At 52.0% G+C, this 17,628-nt stretch overlaps 1 protein-coding gene across 1 annotated transcript; it reads right to left on the bottom strand.

Annotated features, from left to right (window-relative positions):
• Positions 1 to 1,589: 1,589 nt before the first annotated feature.
• Positions 1,590 to 16,173, bottom strand: FGF19 (fibroblast growth factor 19). Its single transcript, XM_036861384.1, has 5 exons — positions 16,101 to 16,173; positions 6,355 to 6,517; positions 5,241 to 5,503; positions 4,725 to 4,828; positions 1,590 to 1,904 (listed from the first exon to the last, which is right to left on the bottom strand). Exons 1-5 carry the CDS (start codon positions 16,171 to 16,173, stop codon positions 1,590 to 1,592), a joined length of 918 nt encoding a protein of 305 aa, XP_036717279.1.
• Between the last annotated feature and the right edge of the window lie 1,455 nt (positions 16,174 to 17,628).

Raw genomic sequence — 17,628 nt, forward strand, 5'->3', positions numbered from 1 at the left:
TTTGTAACTGGACAAAAGAAACCCTGTATGTGTAGGCCAGTGGTTCCCAATCAGGGGGTGATTTTGTCGCCCAAGGACACGCAGCAACTTTTGGACATTTCTGGTTGTCACGATGGGGGGTAGGGGAGGTTACTGATGTGTTGTTGAGTAGAGGATGGGGATGCCACTTCTCATCCTAGAACATTCCAGAACACGTGCCCCCAAATATCAGCGTCCCAGACACGGCAAACACACAGCAAGTGCTTCCTCCCCTCCCCCGGCTTCCTCCCAAATATCCCAGTTCCACAAATACTCCAAACAATTTTTGATACAAAGTCTGCTTTAATGTAGAAAAAAACCCTCGTGTACATACATAAATACCATTTGGGGGTATAAATAAAGTAAGAAAATAAAGAGATGTACATATCAAACACAATAAATTACTCATAAATATCACAGTGGAAACCAAGTGCTGGGGAAAGGACCTGATCTCCATGCGGCTTTTACAAGTTACTAGAGAGATGGAGGGCTTTCATATCTTCCTTTTTCTGGCTTTGGGATGAAATGTTTGGGTTTACCTAAGGCGGGAGGCTGCTGAGCCCCGATTCACAGAATGACCCCACACCAGGGGCCACGGGCTGGAAAAAGGGAAGCAGCTGCCGGAAGACAGCGTTTTGCCCTTTTCAGGACAACATCCCAGCGTGTAAGGAGGGAGTCAGTCCCCAAAGTGAGGTGAGAGCAAGGAGCGGGGTGGTGGGGGGGGGCAGTGGGGTTCCATCTCTAGGGGGCCTCAAGTGAAATCCACACAACCAGAGATCCCATTCCCTGGAAACCCCAGCGGCTGTGACAGGGACGGGCTGCTGGGACCGGCACTTTAGGGGGTAGGGAAGGAGGTGGGTAGACTGCCTTATCTGCCCTGGGCAGGTTGCGAAGGGGTCCCGTGGAGATTACCCATCCCAGAACCAGCCATAGCAGGGAGTTCTCAAGATTTACACCCAGGCTGGAGGGGGCCTCTGCGCTCTCCCTGCTCCTGAAGCCTGGTGGGCAGTGCCTGCACCCAGTTACTTCTCTGCCGGAGGGGCTTGGGGAGGGCCAGTGGGCCTCCTTGGAGTTGAGATCTGGAACAATTTCCACATGCAGCAGAGTCAAATTTACCTGAGGTTTCACCAAGGTGATCACCTGTACATGAATTTAAAATGACTGCTTTTCCTCTGGCTGCCCCTGCTAGAAAGGATGGGAGAGAACTGCAGAGAATGTCAGCTTGGCATAAGATCTTTGCCAAAGGTAGTGAGCTCCCCACCAGTGGAGGTATTCAAGCAGAACCAGGGCAGCACAGCGACTTGTCCAGCAGGGTTGGGGGGCTGGGGTAGGTAGCAGCTGGACGGGTAGGATGGAAGGCTTACAATTTTATGATCATACAAGTCTATCCGCTAGAAACTGGCACAGCCAATGCAAAACTTTGTCTATGTACAAGTTCTAAATGTTTCTTCCTAAAGCTAAATAGAACCTGGACTCAGGATCATACTTGTAGAAAACCCAGTCCGCAAGCACCACAGGCCTGGGGTCCTGGTCTCCAGGGGCGGGGGGTGGGGGGAGGACAGAGCCTCTAGTTACTTATAGAAGCTGGGACTCTTCACCACTCCCAGATTGGTGGCGAGCCCAAACGGGTCCATGCTATCTGTTTTCAGGGGCAAAGCAAACAAATCGGGCTTCAAGTGGTCCTGGATTTCATCGGGCTCTGTTGGGATGGTGGACAGCATGGGGAGGAAGTGAGACAGCGGCAGAAAGCCCCTGCTTTTGAACAGCTGCCTCTGCCTGGCGCTGCTCAGGGAGACCGGGAGATGGTGTTTCTTGGACCAGTACACGTTGTAGCCGTCCGGACGGATTTCCTCCTCAAAAGCACAATCCTCGGCCGAGTAATGGCTCTGCAGAGCAAAGAGGCAGCTTGTGAGCGTAAGTGGGTGCCCACCAGGGTGTGACACCGGCAGAGGTAGTAGAGAGACCAGAGCCAGGTGAGCATGCGTGCTACATACCGCCCCTTGGGTCCACACCATTAGCCGTGTGTGTGTGTGTGTGTGTGTGTGTGTGTGTGTGTGTAGAGAGTTAAAGGTTATATAAAGGTATAAACTATGAAGGTGTATAAAGCACATATTTATATATTTATGCTTATATGTATTTAGTATAATGTTGTATATATACTTATATAAAGTATACAGCATGTGTTATATTAATACACTCATTAACCATATTACTTTGTATTAGTATATAAATATAATTATATAACATTAAATGCGTGTTAAATATAACATTAAACATATATACTAAACATATACTTTATATATATATATAGGTACTTATATATATTTAGTATAATGTTATATACACATATATGAAGTAGAAAGCTTTTTGTTATATTAATATACTCATTAAACATATATCACATTGTATTAATAGGTTAATATTTAATAAATTATATCATATTAAATAAATGTTAAATATAACATTAAACCTATATACTAAACCTATATTATACATATATATGTACCTTATATACCTTTATACTTTGTAACCTTCAACTATACACACATACTTCATGTGTTTTATGTATATTCTCAATATCTATATATACCTTACATAAATCCTTTATATTTTTCACTAAATCATGTCACTTTTTAAACTTAGTCTTCTTCCGAGCAATATCCATAAAATCACAGCCACGATAGGCACACGTTTCCCTTCCCCTTACATTGACTATATAATTATTGCCATGAAAAAGTCCCTTGTATTCCACTGGCACTTTGGGAGACATTGCTAAGCTAGGTTATCCTTTTTGGATCAGTCTTTTAATTAAGAATCAGGAGTAATCCAATCCGGGCCCCAGATGAAAGAACCTATTCCCCATTTAGGCCCAAATGACTGTGGTTCTGAGCCTTTTTGTCTGGTGCCCTGGTAAGAGAAACCTCAACCCCTCTGGCTCCTTTATTCAGTAGCTGGGGCCCTCCAGGCAGCCTGCCAGGATCGGGGAGATAAAGGCAGCCCCCTCCCCCCAGGCCAGGAAGAAGCCGCCACCCCGTGGGTGGCCAGAAGGACGGAAAGCAGTCCCTGGTTCCAGAACACAGAGAACGAGCAAGTCGTGTCCCAAACTGGAGAGGGTCATTACGTCTTGGGGACACAGAGGACAGCCAAAGGCGGGGAGCCAGGAGGGCTGGGCCATAAACTACGCTGGGAGGCACCCAGTCTCACTTCTGCCCAAGCCTACAAAGGTCGCTGAACTGCAGGTGGGTGAGCGCTGTGCTTAGATAAGGCCCTGATAAGGCCTGCATCTAATGAAGCAACCCGTGCGGGAATGAGGCCACCAGACCGCCGGGGAAATGCAAATTGGTAAACAAGGGAATTAAAACCAAATGGAGCAGCTACTTCACTCTGCTGGTTCTTTGGGAGAAATTAGCATCTCATTTGCCATAGAGGAAATGAAATGATTTCGAGTTTCTAGAAGAATGTGGAATTTGTTTAAAAAAAAAAAAATCCTCAAGTTTTGCTAAATCGTGACCACGGGATCTAGAGGCAAAACAGGATTTTAGGTGAGGAGACCCTCACCCCCCAGTTTGGACTAGAATGGTGGGTTAGACCCATCCGCCCCTGCCGGCGCTCCCTCCACTGGCGCCCTCACCCCACCCCCATAAGTAAACGTCACAAAAGTGGCAACTGCGGTTTTGGAGTGGCTTTGGGTATCAGCTTTCTTTGCCTCCATTCTTGTCCTTTCACGCAGGACTGCCATAAAGCCTGCAAGAGGCAGGTTCATTTATCTATGGATAAACAATAAACGGGCACCAGAACCACAAAATTTGGGGACACAAAAAAGATTTGCGCTGCAGAAAGGCGGGCATCTGCATCCATCTTTTCCGGATGGTGGGGCATCCCTTGAGGAGCGGTCCCCTCCCTACCCCCTGGCCCCTGCCCCTCCATCCCAGCCCCCGGCCCAGCGGGGCTGCATTGAGGCCCCGCGCCAGGTCCGGACCTCACACAGCCTCCTCTGCGCGCCCGGGGCGCGGGCTCCCTTTGAACTCTCCCCGCCTTTGTTCCGGCGACCAGAGACCCGGCATCTGCTCACTTCCTGGCCTGAGACCTCTATGGTTACCTGGGCCTTCCCAGCCTGCCCCCCGCCACCCAAAAAAGCCTTTGCAGTTCAGGTGAGCCCGACAGGAGGACGAGCACGGCCACTGCAATATTACCCTAACGCGGCTGCAAAAATCAGTTTTTCATTGTAAAAAAACTCTTCAATACCAAATGCGGTTTTTCTTCTGACTTATTTGAAGGTTGACTTAAAAAAAAAAAAAAACCCAAGTTGTGGATATACCCTTCTTTCTTTCCTCCCCACCCCCTTCTTTTAAAATACCGTAGGGAGAGGGGGGAGGGGGGCCGAGCACCACACAGGCAGAAGAGGAAAAGGCCCGAGGGGGTTTTCCCCGTTTAACGTCAAAGAGCCGAGAAATGGGTTTCCTTCGTCCGACTGGACCCGCTTGTGGTTCAAGTGGAAATGCAAAGGCGGGTCTCAAGCATTCTCCAGCCATAAACTTCCATATTAGAAAGTCGGACATTAGCTTAGTCCGGCCCTTGCAGCCTTCCCCTCCGAGCTCCATGGGGACCCCGGCGGAGGAAGCAAGGAAACCCTGTCTCCGATCCAGCGCGCCCCCCTCGCCCGCAGGCCCGCGCCCCAGCGCGTCCTGCCGGGTGGAGACACCTACCAGCCCTTGCATTTTGCCGTCGGCGCCCATGCAGAGGTACAGGACGCTGCGCTCGCCCTTGATGGCCACGGTACTCAGAGCGACTGCCCTGATCTCCATCAAACCTGGGCGGGAAGACAGCACAAAACTGCAGCCGGAGCCCGCGGGGCCCACAACACGTGGAAATGGTTGGTGGGTGCGCGGGCCCGTGTCCCCCCATCCCCCAGTTCCTCTCGATGTCTGGGGGCCCGGGAAGGGAGTAGAATGCCGAGGTGCCAAGACCTGGGGTTCCCGGGAGTGGTGGTGGGGTCCGCAGGAGCCGAAAGGGGGAAGGGGAGGGTAACGCGTGGGTAAGGTAGGTCCATGCGCCCATTCCCCCCTCCGCCAGCTCCTCCCGCTGTCGGGGGGTCCGGGGAGGGAGTGGAGCGCCGAAGTGCCAAGACCTGGGGTTGCCGGGAGTGGGGAGCTCGCGGGAGCCGAAGGAGGTAAAGGGAAGAAGGGGAGATGTGACGGGTGGGGGACCCGGCGGGCACTCACTGTGCGCGCTCTGAACCGGCGCGCAGTCCACGGCGCCGTCTGAGTGGATGCGCAGGAAGCAGCTGGAGAGGCCCTGGGGGCCCGCGGTGTACAGGTGCCGCAGGCGGACGGACTCGCCCCAGCCGTAGTGCACGTGCGGCCCGGCATCCGAGAAGGCTAGGGGGCGCCCGGCTGCAGCCAGCCAGAGGCCGGCCAGGACCAGGGCGCGGGCCACGGCGCACCGGCTCGGAGCGCTCCTCATGGCACCTCCCTCGGGCTCGGGGCTGTGGGCGCAGATCGGGCAGTGAGGGTGCGGGAGGCTGGGCGGCAGCCGGGAGGGCCTGCGGAGCTGAGCGTGCGGAGGCGAGGTGGCCGCGGCCCTCGAGACAGGAGGCAGCCGTGTGCTCTGGGAACCTGGGCGTTCGGCTCCCCAGCTCCGACGGCGCGGCGACTCGAGGCCGGCGACCTTATATAGCGCGTCTCAGCCGCGACACCGAGCATTTCTTATCGGGATTGCATCAACCCTCCGCCCCCCACACACACCCACTCACACCCCGCCCCCGACTCAGCCTCTCCCTGGGCCCCGCCCGGGTGACCCCGCCCAGGCCGCCCAGATCTGGGGGAGGAGGAGGCCCCCGCTTCGCCGGAGACTTGGGGGGAGCTCCTCCCCGCGGCGCGGGGGCGAGGCCTGCGGCCAGGTCGCTCTCGGCTGGGCGACGTTGGTTTTGCAAAGAAATCAAGGAGACAACGGAGCCCAGCCCCCAGGCCACGGGCTCCCCGGGGAATGCGCCGGTCGCGGGGCGCTAGCAGGGGCTCGGACCAGGAATCCCGGGATCAAAGATCGGGGGGCGCGGGGAATGGCGCTGAGCTTTCCGTCCTTTAATCCCGGTCGGAAAAGCCTCGCCTCGGCTTTGGGGTCCTCTCCCCGAAACGTCCACATCCACTCCCTCCCGTCACGGTCCCAACCCTCAAAGCTCCAGAGCTAAAGCCGTCCACTAGAATTTTCCCTGCAGCTCAGACCCTCTCACGTTCTCCGGCTTTCTGTTCTCGCGATCCCTGCCCGCACTGACAACCCCCCACCCCCACCCCGCTTTATCCCCAGTAAATTGTCCCCCAACTGGGGACCGGGCGCGACCTCCACTCTCGGAGGAACAATGGGGTCGCGCGGGCGAGCGCTAGATGGCGCTTCAGCCCCGGTTTCGGCCCGGCTTGGCTCTGCGCCCCGTCGCCGTCCCGCCTCCGCCCGGCCCGGCAGTCCCCGGAGATGGAGCCTGGAAGGGCCGTCGTGGTGAAGGCGCCTTTCGGGGGGCAGGGTGGGCTCGCAAGCTGCCGATTGGGAAACTGACTTTCCAGGGTGCACGGCGCAGGGAGGCTCCTTTGTTTCGGAGGGGCCCTTTGCCGTAGGTCCGGTCCTTGGGTCCCTGAGCGCTTCTGCAGTGCCAGGGTGCGCTGTTTGCGGGGGTGGGGACAGGCACCAGCTGGGGAAATTGGGGCCACTCAGTGCAGTGACTCCCGCGAACTGGATGGCTTTTCTGATGAGGCAAGGAAAAAGGAGACCGCGTCCAGAGCATGCCCGGCGGGAAAAAGAGGGGTCCTCCTAGGGGGCTTTTAGCTCAACACTGATTCTTTCTCATTGTTCCTCCAACCCCTCCGCCCCCAACTCTGGGTGAGGGGCCCCAGGAGGCTGGTTTTGGGGAAAAGCCACACTGGCTGAGCTCAGGGGCGACGGGAGGGCAAACAGGGGAGACAAGGGAGAAAGCAATGCCAGGCCTAATGAATTTCAATGAGCAAAGGCCATGTTCATACCCCAGTCGGTGACTGGCGTTAATGACGGAGCGTGCAGAAAATGTCACCAGGAAAGTCTTTACAAAAAGACATCATCTCGAAAGCTTTATAGGCCGGGGACCCCCACGCTGAGTGTCTTGGTTCAGAAAGCCGCGGCTTCTGTTAAATCTAATTACTTCCCCCCTGTGGCTTTAAATCGACAGCGGCTCCTATTAAACTTAATTACCCTCCCCTGCAGCTTTCGTTTTAAAGATCCTGGATAAATGCAGGGCATTGAGGAGGATGACAGAGGCTGCACTGGGGGCCGTGCCCCAAATTGGGCTGGGGGAGGACGGGGCAGCCTCTGGTTCCACCCGCACCCCTCCGCTGCCCCTCCTAAGGCCATGGTGGGAAAAGAGAGGCCACCGTGATCCAGGAGCTCAGGAAGCTGGGAAAGTGGCAGCTTCCTACGCCCAGGCCCAGTTCTAAGCGTGTGATGGGTGCTCTCCCCCCACGGTATTCTGCCCTCCCCCACTGAGCAGGGAGGGGGCCCCAGAAAAGTGTCACAGTGACCCAGGGCTGCACAGCCTGTAAGTGGTGAACCTGGAATTTGAACCCAGGCCGTCGGGCTTGTAAATCTAGGCCAAGCTGCATTTCAGGGAGACAGTGTGGCCTCCTAGCAGGGCCGCGGGTCCCAGGGTCAGACCCTCTGCAGCACAGATCACACCCCGCTGGTCCCTGGGCAGGTCATGAACCTGCTGGGCCTCTTGCCTCCTCCTGCCTGCTTTCAGCCTTGTCCTGGGTCGTACGGGAGAGTGGACAGATAGTGCCTGGGACATAGTTCATGGAGACGGACAGCCATCGCCTTAGGAGCTGCTGTGTACGTGACATTTCATGGTCAGAGCAATGGTCTGCGAGTTTCGGTGGTTAATCTGTGCTACACGTGAGGAAACTGAGGCTTACAGACTCGGCCAGACCGCCAGCCAGGGTCTGCACCCAGGCGGTGGGGCCCAGAGTCTGGGCTGGTTTGCTGGTACCCTGGGTCCATGTGGTGGCAGGAAGCCAAAAAGGGCCGAGGAGAGGCGGCGCTGGCCAGCAGGGGGCGCTGCCGCTAACGGTGGGGCTCTCCAGGTGAGAGCGGTGATGGCCCAGGAGGTGAGGACCAACCAGCTCCCGAGCTGCTCAGGGCAGACCCCGACCCCTGCAACCCCCAGTGTGCTGGGTGGGGCTGATTTCCAGCGTTCGGGCTGCATTTGATTTGGTCCAGGTGGCTGAGCCATCTGACTCACCCTGGTGAGGGGAGCGGGCAATGCAAGCAAGGTCCAATCATCCCCACACTCTCTCAACCCACGCAGGGCCCCAGGGGTCTCAGGCCCAGATGGCCAGAAGGGCTTGGCGTGGCGGCTTTGTTCTGGATCTGATGTTAGCTGGGATCTTTTTTAACTGCCCTAAACCCTTCTCCGGGGGTCTCCCTCCTGCATCTGAGCTTGTTGGTGGTGTTCTGATCGTGGTCAGTTTCCATTGTTTCTAAACCCACATCCCAACAGCTAAGAAAATCTCTTTAGCTTGACTTCCAGGCTTTGCATTGTGGAAGTAATCCCTTTTCTTTTCACTTTACAGTTAGAAATTTACGTTACAATGTCAAAAGTGCCTTCTTAAATACACAAGCACTTCTCTGTGCCCATCCCAAATCCCCCGCCCCCGCCCCTTAGTTGAGAAGTACTTTGTAATTACAGAAACTTCTGGGTGTTGGTAAAAATCTTCATCAGAAAAAAATAAGAACTTTGGGGACAGAAAGGATGGTGAAGACTTGGATGGGGGTGGCGGGCAGGGGGACGACAAGCCACACAGAGAGTTCTTGGCCTCGCCAAGACTGGAACCCGGGGTGGGAGGGGGGCACCTGAGCCTCAGCCTCATGTTTTTGCTAGAATCTACTAGAACATGAATCCTTTCCCCCAAAGCGTTCTGCTTCACCAAAGCCCTTTTTTTCCCCTATTAACATCATTATTCTAAAAACAGGGCATCCTGCTAGCCTAGAAAAGGGAAGTCTTCTCTGAGCCTCAGTTTCCTTATTTGTGAAACAGAAAAAGGAAAGTTTTTAAACTCCAAAAGAGTTCATGTGAGAATTAACTCACATTAGAGATAAAAGATATCTCTATCAAACACGGGATCCATATTTACACAGAGACTGCCTGGCAAATGTAGGTGTATAACAGACGGTCTATATTTACTACATTTATTATTTATTTTATTTTATTTTTATTTTTAAATTAATTAATTAATTATTTTGGGGGACTGTGTTGGGTCTTCGCTGATGCGCGCAGGCTTTCTCTAGTTGCGGTGAGCGGGGGCTGCTCTTCGTTGCGGTGCGTGGGCTGATCATCGTGGTGGCTTCTCTTGTTGCGGAGCACGGGCTCTAGGTGCGCAGGCTTCAGGAGTTGTGGCACATGGGCTCGGTAGTTGTGGCACACGGGCTCGGTAGTTGTGGCGCACGGGCTTAGATCTTCCCCGACCAGGGATTGAACCCGTGTCCCCTGAATTGGCAGGTGGATTCTTAACCATTGTGCCACCAGGGAAGTCCCTATTATTTATTTTAAAATGTAACGGTACTAAAGAATTGAAATTAAAATATTATTTTAAAAATCCAAAAAAAAATGTAATGGTAACATTAAAGAAAAGACCAGTCTAACCTACGGTGACAAAACCTGGCCGGTGGTTGCCCAAGGCGGGAGAGGGGGTGGGGGTCTACTGGAAAGGCCCAGAGGATGCTTTCTGGGATGATAGGAATGTTCTTTTTCTTGATTGCTGTGAATAACAGGCAATGACATTTGTCCAAACTCCTTGAACGGTGCCCTTGAAATTAGGCGGCATTTTATTGTAAATTATGCCTCAGTAAAGTTGCTTTTGAACACTGTCAGTGCAAAAGTCGTCCTTGTTCCTGGTTGAAAATTTGGAAAATACAGGAAAGCACAAAGGACAATTCTGAAACCTGGAATATCATGACTGCATTATGAGTCGCTGTTTCTATTTGGGTGAATCTCTTCCTCAGACTTTTGAAAGTGTGTTCATATATATGTTTTTTGTTTTTTTTTGTTTTTTTTTTTTTATGGCTGTGTTGGGTCTTCGTTTCTGTGCGAGGGCTTTCTCTAGCTGTGGCAAGCGGGGGCAACTCTTCATCACGATGCGCGTGCCTCTCACTATTGCGGCCTCTCTTGTTGTGAAGCACAGGCTCAGACGCGCAGGCTCAGTAATTGTGGCTCATGGGCCTAGTTGCTCCGCGGTATGTGGGATCTTCCCAGACCAGGGCTCGAACCCGTGTCCCCTGCATTGGCAGGCAGATTCTCAACCACTGCGCCACCAGGGAAGCCCCATATATATGTTTTTAAGTATTTGAATTGTATCCTCCTGTTGCCCCACTTACTGTAAACATTTCCCGTGGCATTAAATATCCTGCAGGCGGCCTCTCTCGGTGCCAGCAGATCTGAGTGGTGTACCATGGGGTATGCAGTCTGTCCCCTGTTGCTATATATTTATCTTGTTTCCAGTTTCCCCATCCACATCAACCAGGGGAGGACATCTGTGGAGGCACATCTCACATCTGCCCACTCTCGGAAGGGGAGTTACTGGGCCCGTGGTCTCTCTTCCCATGTGCGTTCCATCAGCGTGAGGCCACTAGATCAGGGCAGGCTGGAGCGGCGTTCTCCTGGAATTCGGGAACTACCCTGTCCTGTCTACACTGAGGGAGGTATAGCTTCCTCCACACATCATCGGGCGAGTCTGACATGGTGTTTAAGTCACGGCCACCACCAGCCATCACCCAGGTGGCACAGCAGCTGGGACCGGCAGCCTCTCTTGCTGTTGATTCAGACACCCACCCCACCGACCCCCCCAGGGCCTGAGACCCCCCCACCCCCGCAGTTGGCCAGCTCCTCCCCCACCCCCATCGGGCGGGGCCTGGGTGTGGTTGTGCCTGACTTTTGTCATTTGTGATGATGGGAACTGGCAACTTTTTCCTGGGATTGATTCCTGCCCATGAATTCTGTTTTCCCACTGCCTCCATCATCAAAACAGAAATATGTTCCAACGGAAGAGATTTGGACCCATCAGTGTAGCGATGTAAGAATGCAGCAGTGGCGTAAATGTGACCCAGTGAAAGAAAACAAAAAGTAGCTTGATGAGAAAACATTAACTGTGCTGGTAGTGATGTCCTTCAGATAAAATTAAAATATTGAAATTGGAAAGTACTGGGACCCCAGACCTGTGATTGCCAACCCAGCCTCCACCAATTGACTATTCTTCAAACTTGATACACAAAGTGGGCTCAGTTTGCTGTATGCCTGTTATATAACAGACGCTGTGCTGGTCATGATGATGATGATGGGGATGAGGATGGGGATGGGCATGGGCATGGGCATGGGGATGGGGATGGGGATGGGGATGGCTGACACTTGTTAAGCCCTTAGTACGTGCCAAGAAGTGTGCTAGGCACTTTATGTTTTTACATTTAATTTTCACGGCACCGATTATATTTTTATTGAAGTGTAGTTGATTTACAATGTTGTGTTAGTTTCAGGTATACAGCAAAGTGATTCAGTTATACATATATCCATTCTTTTTCAGATTCTTTTCCCATATAGGTTATTACAGAGTACTGAATAGAGTTCCCTGTGCTATGCTGTAGGTCCTTATTGATTTATCTATTTTATATATAGTAGTGTGTATATGTTAATCCCAAACTCCTAATTTATCCCTATCTCCCACCTCCTCCCCAAACTAACCATAAGTTTCTTTTCTATGCCTGTAAGTCTGTTTCTGTTTTGTTAACAAGTTCATTTGTATCATTTTTTTAGATTCCGCATATAAGTGATATCATATGATATTTGTCTTTCTCTTTCTGACTTACTTCACTTAGTATGATAATCTCTAGGTCCATCCATGTTGCTGCAAATGGCATTATTTCATTCTTTTTATGGCTGAGTAATATTCCATTGTGTATATGTACCACATCTTCTTTACCCATTTATCTGTCAATTGACACTTAGGTTACTTCCATGTCTTGGCGCTTGTGAATACACAGCACTCATTTTGTTTTATTTTATTTTTATTTATTTACTTGGCCGTGCCTTGGGGCATGCGGGATCTTAGTTCCCTGACCAGGGATCATACCTACTCCCCCTGCAGTGGAAGTGCGGAGTCTTAACCAGTGGACCTCCAGGGAAGTCCCAGCACCCATTTTAAAGATGCGGAAAGTGAGGCTCAGAAACTGTACTCTGCCCAGAGGCACAAAGCTAATAAAAGCAGAATTTGGGTTTGAATACAGTTCTGTCTGAATTCAAGTCATAAAACTCTTAATTATTGCACTATATTAAAAAAAAAAAGAAGAAGAAGAAGAAGAAGGAAAGAAGGGAAAACCAAAACAGACTCTCTCAGAAAGTTGAGAGGCCTGCCCAAATTCAGAGGCTCAGCCGGGGCCAGGACCCTGCCTTCCGATTTCTCAGCCCCATCACCTGCCTGGGTATTTTCCTAGAGTGGTCATCTGAGCCCCTGGGTTGATTCCCTATAATACAGCAAGAGAGGTTCCTCCGCCCCCTTCAGAGCAGCCCTGGTTCAGTCACACCTGGCTGTTATTTCTTGGTGCCATTATTGCTCTGTCATCTGTCTCCTCCTGGACACATCTCCGCGGAGGTGGGGGATGCGTCTGCACAGTTGACAGCCGAGCCCTCAGCGCCTCGTGCAGATCCTGACACGTAGTGGGTGGTCAAGAGATATTGCACGGATCATTTAAAGGAACCAGGAGGTGTTGATGTGGCCGCGAATTCACTGGGTTCGACGGTTTGTCTATCCTTTCCTTGTTCATTCCATCCATCCTTCCTTCCACCCTTCCCTGGCTTTCATTACCGTATTGATTTTTTGTTGATCTGCCAACCTTTCTGAGCACTTCTGATGGGTCAGACCTCATGTGCCAGAGCCTCTGCCTGCCCTATGGTTCCCCAGAGGCAGGGCTCCTCGCCCGCAGCTGGGGGGGTACTTGAGGCATCCAGAGACGCAGGCAGGGAGGCCCCGCGCGGGTGTGGTTGGCATTTCAGTTGCAGGATGCTTTGGGCCAGCCAGGGAGCATAAATGAGAACTTCTCCAGAAGTCTGGAACAGGATAGCCCCCTGTACCGTAATTACATTTCAGGGAGCACTGCTGGACTCTGAGATGCCCACTGTCATTTTCATCGTGACCCTCGGAATGCTGGAATTCCTCTTGGAGTGAAGTTGATAAAGAGAGAAACCCACCAGCACTGGGGGAGGAGGGGCAGCGACTTTCACCCACGATCAGATCCGGTTCCTTTGCCTCAGCTCACGTGTAAGACCTCGTCTCTGCTCTGCAGTCAAGGCCGTTATCACACAGAATTCCTGCAGCAGCACTGAGAGCCAGCTGTTGACCCATTTGACAGATGAGAGACTGAGACTCAAAGCCAGGCTGGCAGTAAAGACCTGCTGATGCGTATGGGAATGGCGAGCAGCTTCCGGGAAAGGAACCGGATTAGGTCACCCAGGGAGCAGGGCTCAGGGGCGGTCTCCTCCCACCTGGCCCGGGCAGAGACCGTCAGGAAGGACAGGTAGATGTTCCCCGAGGCTAAGCTTCTATGGACATTGAACGCGCTGTTCCAGCTCATTTGAAATGGATGGGCTCAGAATTCTGGGGCTGAACAGGACCTGCAAAGACGATTTCCTAGAAGCCCCTCATCCCTAAATGAACAAAATAAGAACCAGGGAGGGGAAAGGATGGGCCCAAAGACATCCAGCCTGTGGGCAGCAGAGCGGGGACAGGAACACACTCTATTGTAACGACATTCCTTCCGTCCCAAAACACACACACACGCACACACACACCACAGTCCAGTGCAACATTGGATTTGTGATAAAGTCTTTTGAAAAAGAAACCCCCCTACACTCTGAAAGTCCCTTATTAAAAACACCTGCCCAATCATATATTCAGAGAAAACCATACTTCGAAAAGATACATGCACCCCAATGTTCATAGCAGCACTATTTACAATAGCCAGGACATGGAAGCAACCTAAGTGTCCATCGACAGATGAATGGGTAAAGATGTGGTATATATTATATATACACAATGGAATATTACTCAGCCATGAAACATGAAATAATGACATTCGCAGCAACATGGATGGACCTAGAGTTTATCATACTAAGTGAAGTCAGAAAGAGAAAGACAAATATCATATGATATCACTTATATGTAGAATCTAAAAAATGATACAAATGAGGGAATTCCCTGGCGGTCCAGGGGTTAGGGCTCAGCGCTTTCACTTCCAGGGCCTGGGTTCAATCCCTGATCAGGGAACTAAAATCCTGCAAGCTGCGCTGCACAGCCAAAAAAAAAAAAAGATACAAATGAACTTATTTACAAAAGACTCACAGATTTAGAAAACAAACTGATGGTTACCAAAGGGGAAAGGGGGGGTATAAATTAGGAGTTTGGGATTAACAGATACACACTACTATATATATTGATCAAATAGATGATCGTCAAGGACCTACTGTATAGCACAGGGAACTCTACTCAATACTCTGTAATAAGCTACATGGGAAAAGAATCTGAAAAAGAATGGATATATGTATATGTATAAATAAATCACTTTGCTGTACACCTGAAGCTAACACAACATTGCAAGTCAACTATACTCCAATAGAAAATAAAAGGTTTTATAAATAAAAAAATTTTTTAAATCTTAAAAAAAAATGTCAAGAGAAAGTAAACCACTATAAAGGACATTACCGGAACCCTTGGAGAAATGTAAATGCAGACTGTCTGCTGGTTAACAGTCTGTGGTGGTTAAATTTCCTGGGTTTCTCCTTGTCTCGTGGTTCTGTAGAAAATGTCCTTGCTTGTGAAGTATTTAGAAATAAAACTGTCATATCCACAACTTTCAAATGAGTCAGAAAAACACATATGTAGGAGAGAGTAAGGATGTAAACATGGCAAATGTTGGTGATGCGGGGGAAAGGAGTATGGGGGTTTCTTATGCTGTTCTGGAAACTTCTCTGGAGGTTTGGAATTTTTCAAAATAAAAAATAGACATATATACACTAATATGTGTAAAATAGTTAACTAATAAGAACCTGCTGTATAAAAAATAAATAAAATGCAAAAAAAAAAATAGAGGAGAAAGCCCCACCCACCTGCCTGGTACCCACTCGTGGCTTATTGTAGAGCCAGTGGCTGGTACATCGGGAGGGATTTCCAGCCCCAAACCAGGTTCCCAGATTTGTTCCTGTTGAAGCACAGCAAGAGCACCGTGGGTTCATCAAGATCGCTGTCATCACCACATTTTCCAGAGCAGGAAACTGAGGCCCGGGAGGCCGTGGGGCCGACCCATGGTGCCACAGCACAGCACCAAGTAGGGTATAGAGAAGTCGGGCTATTTTGGGCCTTCCAGGGGCGTGTCTCCTGGATAAACGGGAGTCACGTTGTCTCCCTGATGTCACAGGATATATCTTCCAAGGCAACCGTTCCCTAGGGAATGACCCCAAAAGCTCTCCAGTCCCTCAGAAGCTCTTCCCCCACCCCCTCCCTGCCAGCAGACAGTGGCTCAGTTCTCTCCTCAATCAGTAGCTTCCTTTCGGTCATAAGCAATGCCATTTTTAAAAGTGGGAGATCATGTTTACAAACTTGGGGACTGGGTCTCGTTCCATATGGGGGTGTCAGCCTCCTCTTTGAAGGGTTACCTGAGAAGCAAACCCGAGCTCAGGGCACAGGAAACAGCCGTTTTAGGAATCAGAAGATGGTGAGAAGTCCAACTTGGGCCGAGCGTTCCAGAGCATTCTGCACCGTTTATTACTGATGGTAGTCACCGTGGAGCAGAGTGCCAGCTCTGGGTCAGGCGCTGTGTGCATGCATGTGCCATGTGCGTACCCGTGAACGTGCACGTGTGTGTGTGTGTGCATGAGTGTGCGTGCTCGTGTGTGAGCGTGTGCGTGTGCTCGTGTGGGCGTGCGCCTGTGGCCTGTGGCTCTGGCCATGGCAGCCCTGAGGGTGCCGTCCCCATTCACAGCCGAGGAAATGAAGCTCAGAAGGGACCCTTGCCTCCTTTACAGAACTTACCATAATCGTCATCAAATGATGGTTTCTGCCATTGGTTCTGTATTTCCCTCTGTCCAGCGTCTATAAGCTCCATGGCGGGGCTGTGGAGATCTTGGTCAGTACCGTATCCCCAGGGCCCAGCATGGCCCTGGCATGTACCTGGCCTGATAAACGTCTGTTAAGTGAAAGAGGAGAGAGGGAGGCGGATGGGGAGGAGGACGGACGAGAGCGGCGTCCTCAGCTCCCTAGGCCTCCAGCCCTGCCTTTCTGGCAGGTCAGCAGAGACCAGAGGTATTTCTGTTTTGAGGCATTTAAACAGATGCTCCCAGCTCACTTCTGGCTAGGGTTTCTGGCTGCACATACCACAGATCAAGGGGGTTGGAGATTCCTTCCAAAGGCTCCCGCTGTGTGCTGGGGACCGGCACTGGACCTGGTTTCCCCATCTAGGAAATGGGACAAGACTCAGCTGCAGTGGATGCGTGAGAACGGAGGGGCTGCTGGTGGCTCCCAGGGCCCCAGGGCGGGCCGGGCCACCAGGGCTGGGATGCAGGCACTGGGCACGTCTGGAGGGCTGGTCCCGTCGGCCCCAGTCCCGACCTTTTGCTGCACTTAGGCTGCGACAAGAAGGGGCCTTTTTCCAAAGCCCCGTCCAGGGCTGCTCCGGGCCTGAATGCAGCTAAGTGGCAGCCTGCCTCCTACCAGGTCACGCGAGACCTTTCCGAGGGGTGGCCCTTGGCCTCCCGTCCTCTTTGCCTACAAGTCGCTGCAGCCCCCAGTGGCCATTTCCAGGCACCTCTGCCGTGCCAGGCTCTACCGAGACCCCGGGTCCTCACCCTTACTCGAGGACACGGGTATCCCTGCCGGGGCCATGCCGCTTCCAAGCAACAGCCCGGGACTCCGCATCAGTGTCCTGGGGCGCCCGTAACAAATGACCACAAAGTGGGCGGCCTACACACACAAGTCTGTTCTCCCACTGTCTGGGGGCCAGAAGCCCCAGATCCAGATGTGAGCAGGGCTGGTTCCTTCCCGAGAGTCTGAGGGAGGGTCCTTCCTACCTCTTCTAGCTTTGGGGGCTCCAGGCATCCCTGGGCCTGTGCCCGCTTTTCTCCGGCCTCTGCCTTTGTCCTCACGTGGCTTCTGTCTCCTCTTTTCTCTGTCTCAAATGTCCCTCTGCCTCTCTCCTGTAAGGACACTTGTCCCTGGATTTAGCACCCACCTGGATAATCCAGGATGATCTCATTTCAAGATCTTTAATTACACCTGCAAAGACCCTATTTCTAAATAAGTTCACATCCACAGCTTCCAGCTGGACATTCGCTTGGGGGACACCATTCAGCCCCCCATCAGCAGGTCCCTTGGTCAATGCTGTCCCAACTGTCCCACTACAGCACAATGACCCCCAACCGAGATGGCTCCTTCTTTGCCCCGAGAGACAGGCAGTGGGTGGCTGGTCTCAGAGTGTCCTCCAGCAGAGACAGGGGCCACACACACCTGTGTGCGTGCAGCGGGGGTTGGTCAAGGGGGTCTGCTGGAGAAGACATGGAGAGAG

Source organism: Balaenoptera musculus, chromosome 8, assembly GCF_009873245.2.
Source record: "Balaenoptera musculus isolate JJ_BM4_2016_0621 chromosome 8, mBalMus1.pri.v3, whole genome shotgun sequence".
NCBI classification, from domain to species: Eukaryota; Metazoa; Chordata; class Mammalia; order Artiodactyla; family Balaenopteridae; genus Balaenoptera; species Balaenoptera musculus.